Source organism: Coturnix japonica, chromosome 14, assembly GCF_054131305.1.
Source record: "Coturnix japonica strain WE chromosome 14, WE-NBRP24, whole genome shotgun sequence".
In the NCBI taxonomy this organism is placed as follows: domain Eukaryota; kingdom Metazoa; phylum Chordata; class Aves; order Galliformes; family Phasianidae; genus Coturnix; species Coturnix japonica.
Window position 1 is genome coordinate 7,462,096 of NC_140676.1, and position 16,749 is coordinate 7,478,844.

Below are 16,749 nucleotides of genomic sequence, written 5' to 3' on the forward strand. Positions count from 1 at the left end.
CTGCTTGATTTTGCATAGGGTGAGCTTTCAGATGGCTCAGCTCCCTGAGCTCGTTGCCTGATGGCACCAGTGGCAGAAGAAAAGCAGCGAAAACACATACACTGTGATTCAGTAAAACCCAGATGATTGATTCCACTAATTCATCCAAGAGACAGTGACAGAACACTGCTAGATAATAACATGTCCAACATCCGTCTGTGATTGTCTGAGTGCAGCCTGGGGCTCAGGAAGGCTGAATAATGTTCTGGTTAAAGGCTCAGTCCTCACTGTGCTTGCTGAGAATGCACCAGGCCACAAGGGCTGCTGCTGTATCCTGAAGTCAGTTCCTGGGGACGTTGCTGTCACAGCTCAGCGTTAGGCATGTGCGTAAGTAGTGACTTGCTGCATCAGGGATTTGTGTGATTTTCAAGGTCATGCAGTAAGGCAGCAGGAAAAAAAAACACAAATTAGAAGTGAAAGTTCCTCTTCACTCAACCCTTGTCCAATCTGTGAAAATACCATAGTGTTTCTTTAGCAGGCCATTCCTCTTTCTGTATATTTTTGTTCAGTACGGTAGCGGTGTGATCAGGGCTGTTATTTCAATCGTAGAATAAAAGACTGATGTAAACAGTTCAGCTATGCACCAGGTGGTTTTTATTTCTAAAGAATGTAAAAAAAAGTGATGGTTAAACATTAGCTTGGAATCTCTTTTGTGCTATTTTATTTGTGTGCACTGTTGGAAGACAGTTCATGATTTTCCCACCAGCGATCTCAATGCTTTATATATTATTACAGAATTAATGTTTGCTTTATTCATACTTCAGGACAATAGATCACTGCAGTTTATTTTATTATTGTTAGTTTGGCCTTAGAAGTCTTTTCATTAAAAAGGTAACTGATTTCCAATAAACCGTTCTTTGTTTTTTTCCTCCCCCAAACCCTCTAAAACTTGATATTTTTAATTTGCTGGCAGTGCCAGAACCAGGTCGGTGCTTAACAGAGGTGGGGAGGAGGGAGGGATGGGTATGCAGGTTTTGGTCAATTGCCAGCGTCCATCTCAAACGCTTTACTTCCTTGGGAAGATAAGTTCATTCATCAGGGTGGGAAAATCAGGCCAGAATGAGATATTCTCAAGGCCAAGATCAACAAATAGAGTTCAGTATCAAAGGATCCAGAATACAGCTATTTGATATCCAGTAGGATGCTATTCAGATTGGACGCTTACACAAGGTCTGTTGTGTTTTCTATTACCACACCCAGGGTAAAAAAAAATGTCTTGATTAAGGAATGTTGCACACTGAACTCCAACTATTTAATGCCTTATGAGTCATTATTGTGAATTTTTTTGCCTTATGAGTCATTATTCTGAATTTTTCTGGGCAATACTAATAGTTTTTGCACCTTTTTTTCCTTTTTTCTGTATTCTTTCCATTGAGTCCTGTAGCCAATCGATCAGCGTGAAATGACAAAAACAGAATTGCAGCACATTTCCTAACCTAATTGCTTGTTGGTGGAGACACAGCGTAAATACCGGGTTTCTTCTAAGATAATTACTTGTAGGAAATACAGTGAGAATCCACAAGACGTGGCATTTATTTGCATCAGGCCTCTTTTCTCCTTGGCTGAGACCTGGTAGAGGTAGCTTGGTGGAAAGGTAATAAAGAACAAACAGAGAGATCCCAGGTTAGAACCAGCCAAATTGTTTTAAACCATATAAGCTTTCTTCTCACCTATAGCCAGGATTATTTGATAACTAACCTACACAGTGTAGTTATAGTGCCGGTGTGCAGGCTTTGTTTCAAGCACGCTTCTTCAGCTGGATGCTCAGCACAGAGAAAGAGCAGTCCAGGCCTCAGAGTCTGGAGCTGGAACATTTGTTTCTAGGGTTGCCAGGGCCTTGGACCTCATTGCTCTTGTTGAGACAAGCTGCTATTGCATCATTTTCACTGCCACCGGTGCCTTTGGTTTTATCCATCAGACTGGGAGACTGATGGTGAAATTTTGCACCTGATTCCCAACTTTTGACTTCAGTGAAACTTCATCTACCAAAGGCAGAGCTGGAAACGATCAGTGCCAGATATCCGACTTCAGACTTCTTATAAGCAAGTATGCTGTCCAAACAAAGAATTAGCTGTTCATTTTTATTCATTAATGCTTTTTAAATGGGCAGTGGCTTATTGCTCGCTCCATTCAAATGCGAGCTCATCATTTCTTCTTGTGAAAACAAGAAGCAATTGTTTCTTGTTAGTAGTTTGCCATCCTATTTTTATTCTGTTTTGGTGTATACACATGGATGCTTTTCTCCTGATTCATTATGTGGCCTGTTTCTTTTCAAATTCAGATTTTGGATTTCCTCAAGAACTGTCTTTGTGATGTGTGAGATCTGACTAACTGTATAATTATTAAAACTATTTCTAGTGGATATTCTTGTTTATTGATCAGCTTTAATTTACTTCTTTTGGAATGGTCTGTTTTAACTTCAGGTATCACAGACGTAATCTTCAAGGCTCATTTCACCAAAGCACCGCAACATGTACTTAACCATAAGTATGTGGTAAATTCACTTATATTCAATTATGCCCTGAAGAGCAGTTTAATTTAGCACATGCTTAATTCCCACTACATCTGAAGCTCATCACACTGCTGAGTGTTTTGCTGAATTAGAGACAAACCTCTTTTGTCTTTTTCTCATCTGTGGTTATATCTTTATTTACCTGTTTCTGTCCAACATAATTGCTGGCTTCTGTGCATCCTTTGCAAGTTCTCATTCCCTGCTGTTCAACACTCCTGCAAGATCTTGCTGGGTCTGTTCTGCACTGAAAAATTCATCTACACATCAAAAAGGTCATGAGTATCTCCACTTCTTATTTTTTTTGCCTTTCTCATCAATTTTTCTCTAATTAGTTATCTTTCTCCATTCAATTATTTCCCTATTCTTTTTCTTCTGTCCTTCTAATTACCCTTCTCTAACAGTTTTTCTTCATTCAGGTTTATCACTTCTTGACAAAACGTAGTCAAGTTCTTCATCCTTTCTCCTATCTTCGTTTGCCTTATCTTGGGCAATTTAAAAATTGTTTTTAAATACTGCTGTTTCATTTGTTGGGAAAAATAAGGCGTAAAGGGAACTTGTCAGCATTTGGGCAGGAAAGCTTATTATAAGGAAACAAGTGTACAAGATAACGATGATTTTTTTTTAAGGCATTTGCTATCGTTAGGAAGAGGCAGTGAGCAGAAGCGATAAGGGAACAGATGCTTAGCAGAGCCATAGCTAGGCTGAAAGGGAAGTTCTATAGGCTTTCTTTGGATAGTCTTTCTTAAAAATAGCTTATGGCTCCTGCTAGCTCTGTGTCTTCGAGTCTGCATAATGCATCTGTTCTTGTGCTTCATGGGCAGGGCATATCTTAAAACTTCTTCTGCCATGGAGTTAACAAGTGGTTGCTTTGACTGGGAGTTTATTTTCTGAGTAATCCTGTTACTTAGTGCAACAGTGAAATACACATGAAATCCACAGGGAAATACAAATCAGAATCCCTATGGACAGACTTTGATAGGTAGAGGTGCTCTCTATGTAATATTCAGAGTGTTTCGGGATTGGGTATTAATCATCTGAAGACAGATTTGTGCTTGTAATGTGTTTGGGGAAGGAAAAAAAAAACCTAAGATAGTCACATACAGTGTCTATAAATAGAAAAAAGAAAATATTACTTAAGTATTTTCCTAATGTAGTGCGATTTATTATGTCACACGTATGAATTGATAGTCAAGCAGAAAAGCAGACAGGCAACCTCATAAAATGTGTTTTCTTCTGGACTTCTGTTTCAGGTATGGTTTTTATTCATGGCATACATATATATTTAAAATGTACCTCAGAATTGTCCTACTGTGTCCATAGCTTTCTGTAATTTAAGTTCAGGACACTCTGGTTTCTGCTGCTTACTATTCATTTGCACAGCAGATAGCTATTTCCTTTTATTAACCTTTCCAAATGGTTTTGCAGGTTGTGAAACTGAAAGGTCAGGTCCTGTCTGTGATGTACCGTTTTCGTACCAAAAACCGGGAGTGGATGCTGATCAGAACCAGCAGCTTCACCTTTCAGAATCCTTACTCCGACGAGATTGAATACATCATCTGCACCAACACTAATGTAAAGTATGTGCCTTTCCAGGTGCTCATGTATGTACTTCGGAAAGAAGTGAAGCTTTGCTTTTTGCTGTTAGCAGTGTGTAAATGCATGTTCGGGTTTTTATGTTACTAGCCACGTTTTGTTTCTCTGTAGCAATCTGTAACAGAGCTTTTCTGCATTGCCAGATCCTGCAGCCTGGCTGCTTCTCTCGTTATCCTGCAGTGCTTCCAAGGCCTGGCTGCACTGGGAGAATCCTCACTTATCTGTGATGTCATTAGACAGGCCCCTTGATCTCAGGCCAGGCTGCTCTAAGCTAGCACAGAGCTTCCAGCAGCAGACTAGCTGTCATGAATGATGTTGGAGAAAGGTTAGCCTGATTGCTAAGCCAAAGAGAAAATTATATGTGTGTGTTAATAAGTGTCACACAAGAAAACAAGACTTCTGCTTCTCGTTCATTGTGATCATACTATTACATCTTCCTGGGTATCTTCTTGAGCTCTGCTTGCTCTTGCAGCCTACAAAAGCTGGCAGCATCATTTCCTAGTAGGCCAGAGTGGGAAGGGCTACTCCTCTACTGTTAAGATCTGGTGGAATATCCCCAAGTATGGGGATAGATCCGACCCCTTGTATAAAAAGGGGAATGTAATCATCATGTTTTTGAAGAAATACTTTCAAAAATCAGTCATTGGACTGTTCAGGAGGAGGTTGGCTTAGTGGGCGTCTCATTCTGTAGCTGATAGAACTGCTTCTAAGGAAGAGTCTTGCTAGGAGTATAGCAGGGGTTTGTCATTGTTTAACTGAGCAGAGCAGAGTTTGAAGCCTCCTGAGTTCTGAGCCAGTAACTGCAGAAGCTAATCTGGACTTGATAGAGCTGTCGCTTTTGTAGTTGTTTTGTGTTGTTTTTTCTTTTTTTTTTTTGTCTTTTTATAAATATTTCCTCTTTCCAATGTAAATGTAATCTGTTTCTAAAACAAAATCTACTTCTGGTCTGACCAGAGGGTTTTTTGGGGGGGCGTGTGTGTTTTTCTTTTTTTGCCAAGTGTTTTAACGTATTGAGGAAATTATTAGCTTTAAAATCTCAACCTGTTAGACTGTATAATGGAAATGCTGAATGAGCAGTCTACTAGTGGAGATGCATGCTGAGAATTCTACTTGGAAAACCAAAGCCCTGGGGCACTGGCATTTGATCTTAGAAATCTCATAAGTGTCTCTGCGTGCTGCTGAAGAAAGGTATTTGGATGTGACACATACCTGGCCTAGAAGAGCTGTCCTTTCAGCATCTTGAAACCCATCATTAGAATCAGTTCGCTTAGATCTTTTGTGCTTTAATAGTTGGATTTTAAACAACCAAATAGTTCATTAAAAACAAGTGTCCTGAAATGAGGGCTTTTCATCTCCCTGTCTGCACTGATATTTCTATGTCTGTCTTGCCCCATATTTCTTTTCAAAATTATCTGTGTTTGCAAAACAGGCTGGCAAAGTACCTTCTAGTAACTGCTGCAGTCTGTCCTAGGATGGCTTAATTGTACTTTGTTCCCAGGAGTCCACAGCTCAAAACATGTAACTGCAGACTGCATTGTGTTTACTCTGGGAATGCCTTTTTCTGAGAGTCCTCTATACTGTTCAGCTTGGCATTGCAGCACTTGCTGAGATGAATAGGGTTGTGCCAGATTTTGGCTCCTGTTATATTTCTTTTGCTGGGTCTGAATAACAACCCAGCAATGCTGCCCTAATATGGAAGTTGCCTGCTGCTACTTTGACAGTGGATGTTCCTTCTTTTCTGTCGTGTTGAAAATGTTCTGGTCCTATGGCAAGATACAGCCCATTATATGTCTGCTTTTGAATGGTAGAAGGGAATGCATTATTCAAACTGTTTTCTGTTTTTCTCCCTGTGCTCTCACACTGCTCAGACAGTTGTCCAAAGAGAACTCACTGTATTGAGGTGCAGTTCCAGCCCATTTGGGGATATATTTGTGCTTTTGCACATTTGGGGTCGTGTTTTGACTTTCGATTTCCTAGATGCCTTCAGGAATTATGTGGTGTAGTAACTGCTGCTTTTTACCTCCTTGTTCAGCTCTTTCTCAGGCTGGTGATTCAGTGGTTTGTAGCCATCCAGACATGTCAGTGGCTGCAGCCATTGCAACAGATCCAGCAAAATGCTTCACCTGGAGACCAGGCGCTGCTGCCTTCCACTGCACAGCTGTAAGCAGCTACACATGGAGGCATTTTATCTCACTGTGATAATGTAGCCAGCTCCACAAAATACAGATTTAAGGGAGCAAAAATTCAACAAGCAATTTAAAAAAAGGCGATGTACACAGCAAATCTAGGTTTAAATAGCTTTTTAACTGAAGATAATTAAAGCCACAGTGCATACATCTCGCTTTCTCTCCATTCATGGCATAGCTCTCATTTTCTGTTGGTCAGTGAGCCGTGTTTTCCCAACAGACTGCAGAGGGCAGTGGTGGTTCCAGTTGTGGAGGGATCTGTTGATTATTGTTTGTTTGGTTTGGTTTTGCTTTTTCTCTTTATTCCCTTTTTCTACTCTAAGGGTTTTCCTGTGGAGCTTCAAACGCTCAGCTTTCCAAATCTGCTTTTGGTGCAGAGAATTTTGGGAGATGAGGTTCAAATGTTCACTTCGTTCCTTGCAGGAAAAAAAAAGAGACAAAAAACTTCTCTCAGTTTCACTTGGGTACAGTCATCCAAGAGAAACTTCCTGGAGAAATGAAGCATTTAATGTTTAGCATTTGTGCTGCATTGGGCTGAAAAGAAGAGTCACCCATCCAACCACATCTTCCTGCGCATTTGGGGCTGTTTGATTCCCAGAAAGAAATAACAGTTGGGATTCATGTTTATCTAACAGAAAGTACATAGAACAGCGTTTGAATGAAAGAATCCGTCGTGGTGACAATAGAAGTCTTCAAAAAAACACAGAAATCAGATATTTTTCTGACCTTTATGGAAGTACTGATGTTCTAATTTTTGCCAGCCCTGGAGCCCCGTGTTCCTTTGCATGCATTTATGAATCCTCCAGATGCCCTGAGTCTCCAGGTTTTCATCTCAAAGCCAGCTGGCTCAGGTCGCCTCTGGAGGCAGCCTGCAGGATGAATCAGCTGTGCCTGGGGAGAGCTGCTCCCTGGTTCTGATTTTCCTGGGCCAAAATGCTGATGAGATCAGTTCTGTCTTTGGTAGGGGTGGTGAAGGCTTCCCCTGATCCATGTGCTGTCTGTGGGCTGCCTGATCCATCATAACGTGTAAGATGGGCCCTTTCACAGCAGTGACTTTGAAACTAGAGAGACACAGAGAAAAGAGTTTGAAGAGTTTCTGGAGGAAGACTATATGAGGGCAGTTGCAAGACTTGTATTACTGCCTTTTTGTCCAAAGCAGGGAAATGTATGTGCCTATATTATATAAAAATGGCGTGGTAAGGATACTGTATTGTATCTATATAGATAGTATTAAATTTAAAGTCCTAATCCTTTCTATTACTTTGATGCCTGAGAAAGGAACAGATATGTTCCATGTTTATATGGAGAAATTAATTCAGCTGAAATCCTCTCCAGTGTCCAAAGGAACTATTTCAGAATATTTTCTTCTCCTACAAATCGAAACAAAATTGAGTTAATTGTCAAAAAGCTTCAGCTTTGCAGAGAGATTTCTTGCTCAAGCCACTCACTGCCCTGGTTTCATACTGGACAAAGGGGTGAGCCTGGAATTCTGCAGTGTGGGCTGTAATTGTTGACTTAGGCAATACCTTACTTGCTGTGTTGGGTGTCACGTAGAGCCCAGAACTTTCTCTTCCTTTCAGGTGTAAAACCGAAATAGAAACCAAGGGCTGTTTGGGTTTTGGATTCAAAGTCCAAAGGTTATGGAATCACAGAGTCATAGAATTGTCAGAAGGCGGTTCCATAACACTACTGATTGATATCACCTGACAGGAACAAGCTGGTACCCCATGGCTGAAGGGATGTGTGTGTGCTGCCATTCAGTCAGCAGGGCTGGTTGGGTGGCAGCACCTGACATGCCCACAGCAGCAATCTTCAGATCTCCCTGGTCACAGAATGACCCGGGTTGGAAGGGACCTCAAGGATCATGTAGTTCCAACCCCCTGCCTGGCAGGGCCACCAAACATACACCTTTACTAGATCAGGTTGCCCAGGGCCCCGTCCAACCTGGTCCTGAACACCTCCAAGGACGGGGCATCCACAACCTCCCTGGGCAGATGCTCCTTTCAGGCTTCAGACATTATTCAGACTATCTACACAATAGCAGCAAAGGTGCTAACCTGGCTTTGCATTCCAGTCTGAATTAGATTCAGCATAGCTTACACAGAGCTTGGGGAGAAAATCTTAGGTGTTTGGTGTTTATAGGGAGTAGATTTAGTAGGTTGTTCACTGAGTTCAGTGCTGTTAACACAATGTGATATCTGTAATGTATAGCATGAGTATGATATGAATAAGTATCAGAGAAGATAGAGAAGGGCAAAGGAGCACTGAGTTAGAGGACTGCCTACAAAACAAATAACTGGTAAGCACGCTGTTTGGTTTGGCTCATTTGTATGGATATAGCTGAATCAAGAAAACATGCTTTCTACGGAACAGAAGAGACCTAATGTGCTGTTTATTGACACACGCACCAAGGCATTGGTAGTAAAAACAAATGAAAGAGTGTAATTAGCTTTCACGTTAACAACAGGATTTAATGGGTGTTTATTGTCCACAGGGCGGTATTTAGAAAAACTTCCCCATAGATTTACCATGATTAAATTACCTCCCATAGTTCTGCTGGAAGAATATGCATTTTTTTTTGCTTGTAGAACAAAGAATTGCTTTACATTCCAGAGGTAATTTTTTTTAGGGATTCTCTATTGGCTGTAGCAATGTGGAGGATCCATGTTTCTTTGGTGACCTGGAGGAATGACCTGTTTGCTTGTTACACATGGTACAAAAGTGATTCTGTCTGCCATGTACTCTACATAGTAATGCTAGCAGAATGTGTTAGGCCATTAGTTAGGTGACTTTTTCTTCAGCAAGAAGTCAGAAGCGTACAGAACTGCATCCACTGTCGTGTATCATTTGCAGCTGTCAAGCTCATGAATCCAGCTCCGGTCTTAACCCTCATCTCTGAGCTTTAGCCTCATTTTGAAGGGTTTGTATTTCCTTTGGTAAGTAGGCAAAGGGCGTCATAGGTACGGTGTGCATCCCTTAAGCTGGGTGTAATCCTGCTGCTTGTGACCAAGTGACAGCAGGTGTTAATGGAACGTGCAAAGCATTCAGGTAATTTCTCTGTAGAAAGAAAATTAATCAGTGTAATCCACAAAAGACAAAACATTTGGTCGCAAAATATTCCAGTTCTACTTCTGTGCCACTAAAACCTTTAATCAAAGTGCTCTGCAGGGGTTCAGATATTCTTCCTTGGGAAAAACCAAATCGCATTTTTTGAGGGACCGTTCCAGCATTTTCAAAGTCAACGGAGTGCCAGAAGTCGAGTGTTGTGTCCTGTGTTATCAAACAGTTCTAGAGTTCATTAGGAGAATGCTGAGAATGGGGTTTGAATCGCAGCAGGGTGCTCTGCTGCAGCTCTCACACTACAGTCCCAGCTGGGCCCTGGGCCACACGTGGGTTTGAGGTCTGAATTTGTCTTTTCCAGACTTAAAAAGCGAGTGGATAAAAGGGTTCAGAATATCACCGTGCTGGGTACATGACAGCTATATAAAAGATGCTTATATTTTTATAAATAATATTTGTGAATGTAGAATGTGACTGTGTCTGAGTGATGGGTAGTAGCGTATTTACATTCTGTGTGTAGAATATAGAATGTGAATGTGTCTGAGTGATCACCACCTGCTTGTTGTCCCTTCATCCGTCACCTGTTATTTCTTGTGACTTCCAATGATTTTCTCTGTTGGTACTGGCTAATTGTTGTAGTTAAGAACAGTGCCTGATGCTAAAGACAAATCAAGTGCATTTCGAGCATCTGCAGATGCTGACGTTCTTTGTTCTGGCGTACAGCCCCTAAAGTTTATTGGCTCTGGCAGTTTCTTCTGAAGTATTTTTCTATTACTGCTGCACATTTAATTTTTCCTAAGTTCGTATAATTGGATTAAAGCTATTACTGCCACCGATTCTTTTCTCCTTTGAACAATGGACATTTTTCTGTTTGATCAGCTTTAGCAGAAGCCTTGTGCTTTCTGTAGCATTTGTCAACACAGATTTATTGTAGGTAATGACTTCATTTACATAGTAGTACAAATTTATTTCCTGGTGTTCACTTCCTTAAAAGATTTCCGAAATGAGATGGGATCCTTAGGAGAGTAGAACCGAAGAATATTGAAGAGGTTTCATTACAGAGAAGGATTTACATTCAGTTCTAACTCAACAGATTGTTCCATGTGCCGTTCAGACAGAGCTCTGATCTTCTGATCACTATTTTCTTACTAACTGGTGTAATTCTGCATTGGTGTTTTTGGAGTTTTCCTGTTTACTGCAGCAGGATCAGGGAGGAGGTTTGACATATTCATCCTTAACATGAGGAAGATGTTTGTGATGTGTTAAAAGTGAATCCTTAAGTCCTGTATAAAGAGGTTGTATTCTATCCTCCATTATTTACCTACCCATATTTCTGTGCTATTACAGAAAAACTCTTAATGTACTGTTTTGCATTCCCATGGTGCAAGTGTTCTCAGTGCAAAAGCTTTAAGAGCAGATGAATCTCACAGGAAATAACTTAATAAATACCTGAGAGACGTTTCTCTTGGTATAGAATAGGAGGCCATGGCTGTACCTTTTTCTGTATCTGAACTGTTTTTTGTAACAACATCATTTTGTTTTCTTTACAGGCAGCTCCAACAGCAGCAAGCAGAACTTGAAGTACATCAAAGAGATGGGCTGTCATCCTATGATTTATCTCAGGTGAAGTTTCTCAGTAGTTTTTATAGCCTCTCATCTTTTACAATGTAAAGCACTGGCAGATATCAGCCAAGTGACCATCTCTGAACTCCTTTGTGTGACACATGTTGGAGGGAATTACCTTCCTCTGTGCATCTCAACAGGTGCCTGTTCCAAGTATATCAGCGAACGTTCATGAAGGTGGGAAGTCTGTGGAAAAGCCGGATGCCATCTTCTCCCAGGAGCGAGATCCTCGATTTGCTGAGATGTTTGCTGGAATAACTGCTTGTAAGTGGTGTTTAATTTTTCATGCTGTTTGTAGTTTGGTTACATAATGTGGAGCCATATGAGAATGTTCTGCATGGCAAAGAAATTTCCAACAAGGTCAGTGTGCAGCGTATTGCCAGAATTTGTCTTCAGTTGGTGCTTCCCCCAGAGGTGATGAGGGGTAAAACTCAAGGAGTAACAACAACTGTTGTGTGTCCAGAGTTACTTATTGCCATTCATTTAACAAAGGGATCGTAAATATTGTTCATAGATACTAAACATTCAGAGCAGAACTTTCAGTTTCCAAGTATGTAGTTTCTTTCTGAGACAGCAGATGTGAGTTCACCTCTCTAAATAGACACTAATCAAGATGGTTACCAAGCAGTCCTAAGCCTTCAATTTTTCATCATATCAGAAGCTTTTACTTTGATATTTTGCATTGACAGACATCTCAGAAATAGTTATGTTCTTCTGTATTTCATATAAATTACTTTGAGGACTGACTGCTCACAAAGTGCCTCAATAAAGGATTTCCCAGCCCTGTTCCAAGAGGTGGCAGCTGACTTGTCAGCTTGGCAGACATTCCTCAAGCTCAACTCAGCTTATGTTGCCTGTTACCCTGACAGGCAGAAGTCACTGAGAAGACTGACAGCTGAAGGGGTCATCTGAAATGTATGTGTAGGAAACAAGGCTCATTATTTCCACTGCTCATGGAAGAACTTGTTAATAGTTTATTGTTCTTAACTGGCCTCGCCGAAAAATAGAAGTTTTTACATTTGTTTCAAATAAATCAATGTGCGAGTGTCGTGCAGCACATGAAGGAGACAACCCACGGGGTTTGGCTCCAGGGGTTGTTGGGAGATGACCTCACTGTGTTGGTTCCTTGTGTCTTTCATGGCCTTTTCTAACAGAGAAGGCAGTAGAGCTGCAGGATAGCTCTGGTAGTCTGTCCTCCTCTTGCTGGGACTTACTCTGTTATTCCTGTTCATCCTTTTCTATCTACTCTAACAGTGAAGTCTACAGCTGAGGCCATAAAAGGGGTCCATTAGAAGGTAGCAGGATTCTAACCTTAAACACTAAAATATGTTTTCCCAAGTGAGAACATTCTGCTTTTTGGCTGCCTCATTGGCTCTTTCTCAAGCAACTCTCAACTGTGGGGAGGGGTTGGGGTTAAGGGTGCAGCAAGCTGTGAGGTAGCTGAGAGGTTGTGTTCTTGGAAATGCCATTTCTCTTTTTATTCTCATCAATTTACAGGGTATGCTTTTTTTGGTACACTCACCCTGTCTGAATTTCTCCTGGGAGCTGTGATCAAGGTCTTCTCTGAATGATAAAAAGAAATGGTTCTCAGTCGGAGATGAGATAGGCTTTCCAAAACCAATATTGACAGATCTGTGCGCTGCTTGCAAGACTTTTTCATTATGTTGATATCAGATCTCGTGCTCTGCTATGTACTGTAAAAATACAGGTTTGACATACAGGGATTGTTGGATAATGATGTGCAGTGGCAACGTGTAATTAAAAACTGAGGTGGAAAGAGGAGGACTGGCTTCACCTTCATACAGGTGCATTGAGGTGCAGTTCTGACAGAGGTGTTCATTCTACAGGCAGAAACACTTTGTCCCACTGCCAGAAGAGTAATGGCTGGCCGGTAAAGGGACCTCAGTGCAGGGAGGGAAGTTAGAAAGAAATCGGAATAAGGATACAGGTAAAGCATCAAAACAAAGTAGATATATGGTGTTGTGTTGTAAGGGCAGCAAAGTAGTGTGTCAAATCATGAATGGGAATATTCTTAAAGCTGATTTAGCTGCTTGCAATTAAGTTCAGCTGCTCTCTTTGTCTTGGCTTCATCCTGCAGCATGGACCCACTAGCTGCTATGGTAACTTTTCTCCACTTGAGGAATTTGAGTTCATTGAGGGCATTCTCAGTATTGCTGTTGAGACAATTTCAAATGGCTAAAATAGCTGCAGAATTTTGGCTTGGTCTGTTCCGGCTCTGAGAGGTTGGTATCCCAGCAAAGAGTGGCCTTACAAAATGAGAGATCTCAAGCAAGAATTACACTGCTGAAAAAAAAGCACAAAGGCAAAATCATCTCCCCTTCTTCTTGGGGGTGTCCTTACCCCAGCCCATTCTCAATTGGTCCCTCCTACCACGTGCACAACTTTCTCTAGCCCTTCTTCTCATTTCACACTGCTGTTTTTATATCAGAGTGCAGGTTTGCAGCCCAGACTTGCTGTCTGTGCTGAGCAAGTTGTAGCCAGTGAGGAGTTCCTACAATTTCCTATGCTGAAGAGGAAAAGGAATGCCTGCTTGCCTCAGTAGCGTACGTAGTCCTTCTCTGAGGTTCTTGTGAGGTAATTTGAGGTGAATTCTTTATCTGGGAAGGAGATATTAGATACTTGTTAAGAAAATAAGATAATAAAAACTTAGATAACAGTGAAGAGGTGGTGTGTGTTGGAGATCCTTGATGAAACAAGCTCACAAGATCTCTAAAAGCTAAAGAAAGCTAAAAAACTACTTGTACTGCTTGTGGGTTGTGTGGGCCTTGTGTGTCCAGGAGGGCACTGTGAGTGGGAGACTGGAAAGAGCAAAGGGGAAGCTGAGGAGGCAGACTTGATTTCTCGGCCTGTCAGAGGTGTGTAACAACAGGTGATTGCAAAGCCATCTGTGAGCTGTGGGTGTTTTGCACTTGAAGATAGTAAGGGAAAATGGGGGAAGTGATTAAGGGGTGGTGAAGCAGAGCTTTCAATTATTTTAAGAGAAGTAAATAGTAGTGAGGTTTCCCTGGGATTTAGAATAATTCAATGCAAGAAGATTAAATTAAAGGGACTGAATGGCATTGTTGTCTAATTCAACTAGAGATTGATCTCCAGTTGCCACATTAAGAGCGGGCTATAAAAGTTAATGGCATCTCCATGTGTGTATTACTCACTATGCTACTCTGTCTTTCCACACCGCCACAATGCCTGCACTGTATTTCTTGGCTCCCCCAAGCCACACATAGAACCCTTGGCTGGATGGGGCAGGGATTCTCTGACACAATTCCTTGGTGCATTTAACACTGGTGCTACCTCCGTACAAACAGGCTGCAAGATCTGGAGCAGCTTCCAGTGGGCACCACGAAGGTCTGGACTGTGTGGCTACAGGGCATGTAGCAGTGTCATGTTCCATGCAAACAATAGCATTAATGAGGTACATCCTGGGGAAGGGCTGTGAAGTACACACAAGCCAGCTGTGCCTCTGATTTCATATTGAATTGTCATACAGCTCTTTTGTGTCATAATGTGTTCCACAGGGCTTTTTAATAAAAGTTTGAGAAGGGAAGAGCAATCCCTGCTGTGTGTATATGTTGCTATTCTCTTTAAATAATTTTTCTCGTCCCTTAAATATTTCTTTTTCTTTCGTTTGCTTTTCTTTTATAGCAGATAAAAAAATGATGGCCTCAGCATCCACAGCAGGAAACCAGCAGCTGTATTCACAGGGAAGCCCATTTCAGCCAGGACATTCAGGAAAGAGTTTCAGGTACTGTAGTCCAGATCCTGAGCACATCAACTAATGACTGAGTGCAAGCTGTTTCCTTCGGTTTGGTGGAAACCACACTAACCTATAGCAAAAGGGCTTTCTTTGCATGTATGAACTTACATTCTGGTAACCTATGCTCCTACATGGTGTCTCTGCATCTGTGCTAGGCTTACAAGCAGATTTGGTTCACCCTGATAAAAATAGTGGCTGGTAAGTAGGTAGTTGTTGCTGTGATGGTGTCATTGGTAAAAGCTAAGAACCAGTAACAAATCTGAAAGTCAAATAAATCTGGGGGGTGATGGGTCAGGCTCACATGTCTGTCTGATGAATATTCACCCAACCAAGGAAGGTGCAGATTTACCCAGAGCTGCCTTGTGCTGCTTGTCAAAGGCTTTATTTGTCAATAATCCAGCCTAGTGGGCTCCACTATTAAAGGGAACAGAAAGTATGTTTAGAATGCCATTATGCTTGATAGTTCTGTAATGTTTTAAGTCGTTTTTCATTAATACAGAATGAACAGTTCTAATGTGATCTTGGATCTAAAAATTTCAATATCTGTAATACTATCTGTACACTGAGAGAGTATCCTACAAGCTGGGAACTGTTTCTGTTTCTTTAGTTCATCTGTGGTACATGTGCCTGGTGTGAACGACATCCAGTCTTCTTCATCAACAGGCCAGAATCTGACCCAGATATCTCGCCAGCTGAATCAGAGTCAGGTTGCCTGGACAGGAAATCGCCCACCATTTCCAGGACAGGTATCAGTCAAAGCTGTTCTGTTTCCATAGTCATGAAAGATTTGCAGGGTGTGAATTCAGAGCAGAGGGCACTGAATCCATTGCCCTTCCCATGAGAACTGCCCAAAGCTACTCACACTGTTATGCATGCTGGAGGAGACAGCACTTCTTTCCATGAGATGCCCCCCATCCCAGCAGCATCAGGGTTTCATTAGCCCAGAAATCACCTCTTGTTCTTGTTAACAAGAAGAAAGTGTTTCAAAACAAAGAATAATGTGAAATAATCGTGTTCTGTCCATCATTAATGCTGTTCTTAATCACCAACTTTCCACTGTTTGGTAGGCTAGAATGGTATCTTAGGCTGGATGCTAAATAGCTTTTGAGTAACTGAGTTACCTTCACGGTGAACACATTGATGTTGCTCAACCCTCACTGTGCCATGGTTATTCTGTCACACCTGTACAGTCAGGTACATTTGTAAGGCTGGCACTTTGTTGAATAACGTGGAGGATTCTATAAATGACGTTAAAAGATGACTCATCCCTCTTTCTGTCCATGTCAACAGAGTTTATGTGTGAGCATGAGGAAATTGGAATTTATTCATTGTAAATAAAGAGTTTAGCCTTACAGAAGTAACACATGCTCTCATTGTCATTGTAAAAGCCTTCAGAAATGGACGATGTCTTAGGCTGGAACTGAGCTGAAGAATTAACAGCATCTCCATCGTGTTATAGGCCTGTTGGGGTCTTTCTTCCTCCCCAAGGTTCCTTGTGTTTATCTCAGAGAATCTTCACTTGGGCACATTGATTGCCAGTAACAGCTCACATCACTAAAGCATCTAGAGATGTAATCACCTTTAATTTCTATTTGTGGAACTGGCTAGGCAGTGTGTTTTTCTTGGAACTTCTGCATTTGTTCATAATGCAGGAGATGGGAAATAGTTTATGAGCAGATTTTATCTGTAGTGTTACATGTTGTTGTAGCACATGGTTTTGGATGACACGCTTCACCTCCCTTAGTCTCAGTGTACATCTCAAAGCAGTTTTGCAATGTTTAATCATTTGTATAACATTCTTGGAGATCCTATGATGAAACCATTATGTAGGTGAAAATGACAGCAAGTTGTTTTTTAATGCCCTTGAGTTAATTTGGCTGCCCACTTAAATCCAAGCTGGACTGTTTATTCCCAACTCCCGGGGATAGTGATTCACATTACCTCCCAAAATATTTTACAAG

At 41.3% G+C, this 16,749-nt stretch overlaps 1 protein-coding gene across 7 annotated transcripts in view; it reads left to right on the top strand.

Annotated features, from left to right (window-relative positions):
- ARNT2 (aryl hydrocarbon receptor nuclear translocator 2) overlaps positions 1–16,749 on the top strand; it is an 85,754-nt gene that overhangs the window by 58,934 nt on the left and 10,071 nt on the right. For 5 of the 7 annotated variants that reach the window (XM_015873074.3, XM_015873078.3, XM_015873076.3 and 2 more), the window contains 5 exons: positions 3,977–4,128; positions 10,941–11,013; positions 11,154–11,277; positions 14,677–14,776; positions 15,396–15,534. In XM_015873074.3, the coding sequence (XP_015728560.1) occupies positions 3,977–4,128; positions 10,941–11,013; positions 11,154–11,277; positions 14,677–14,776; positions 15,396–15,534 (588 nt within the window). The remainder of the gene's footprint in view (positions 1–3,976; positions 4,129–10,940; positions 11,014–11,153; positions 11,278–14,676; positions 14,777–15,395; positions 15,535–16,749) is intronic. The other 2 variants (XM_085515405.1, XM_085515404.1) reach the window with 1 other exon arrangement.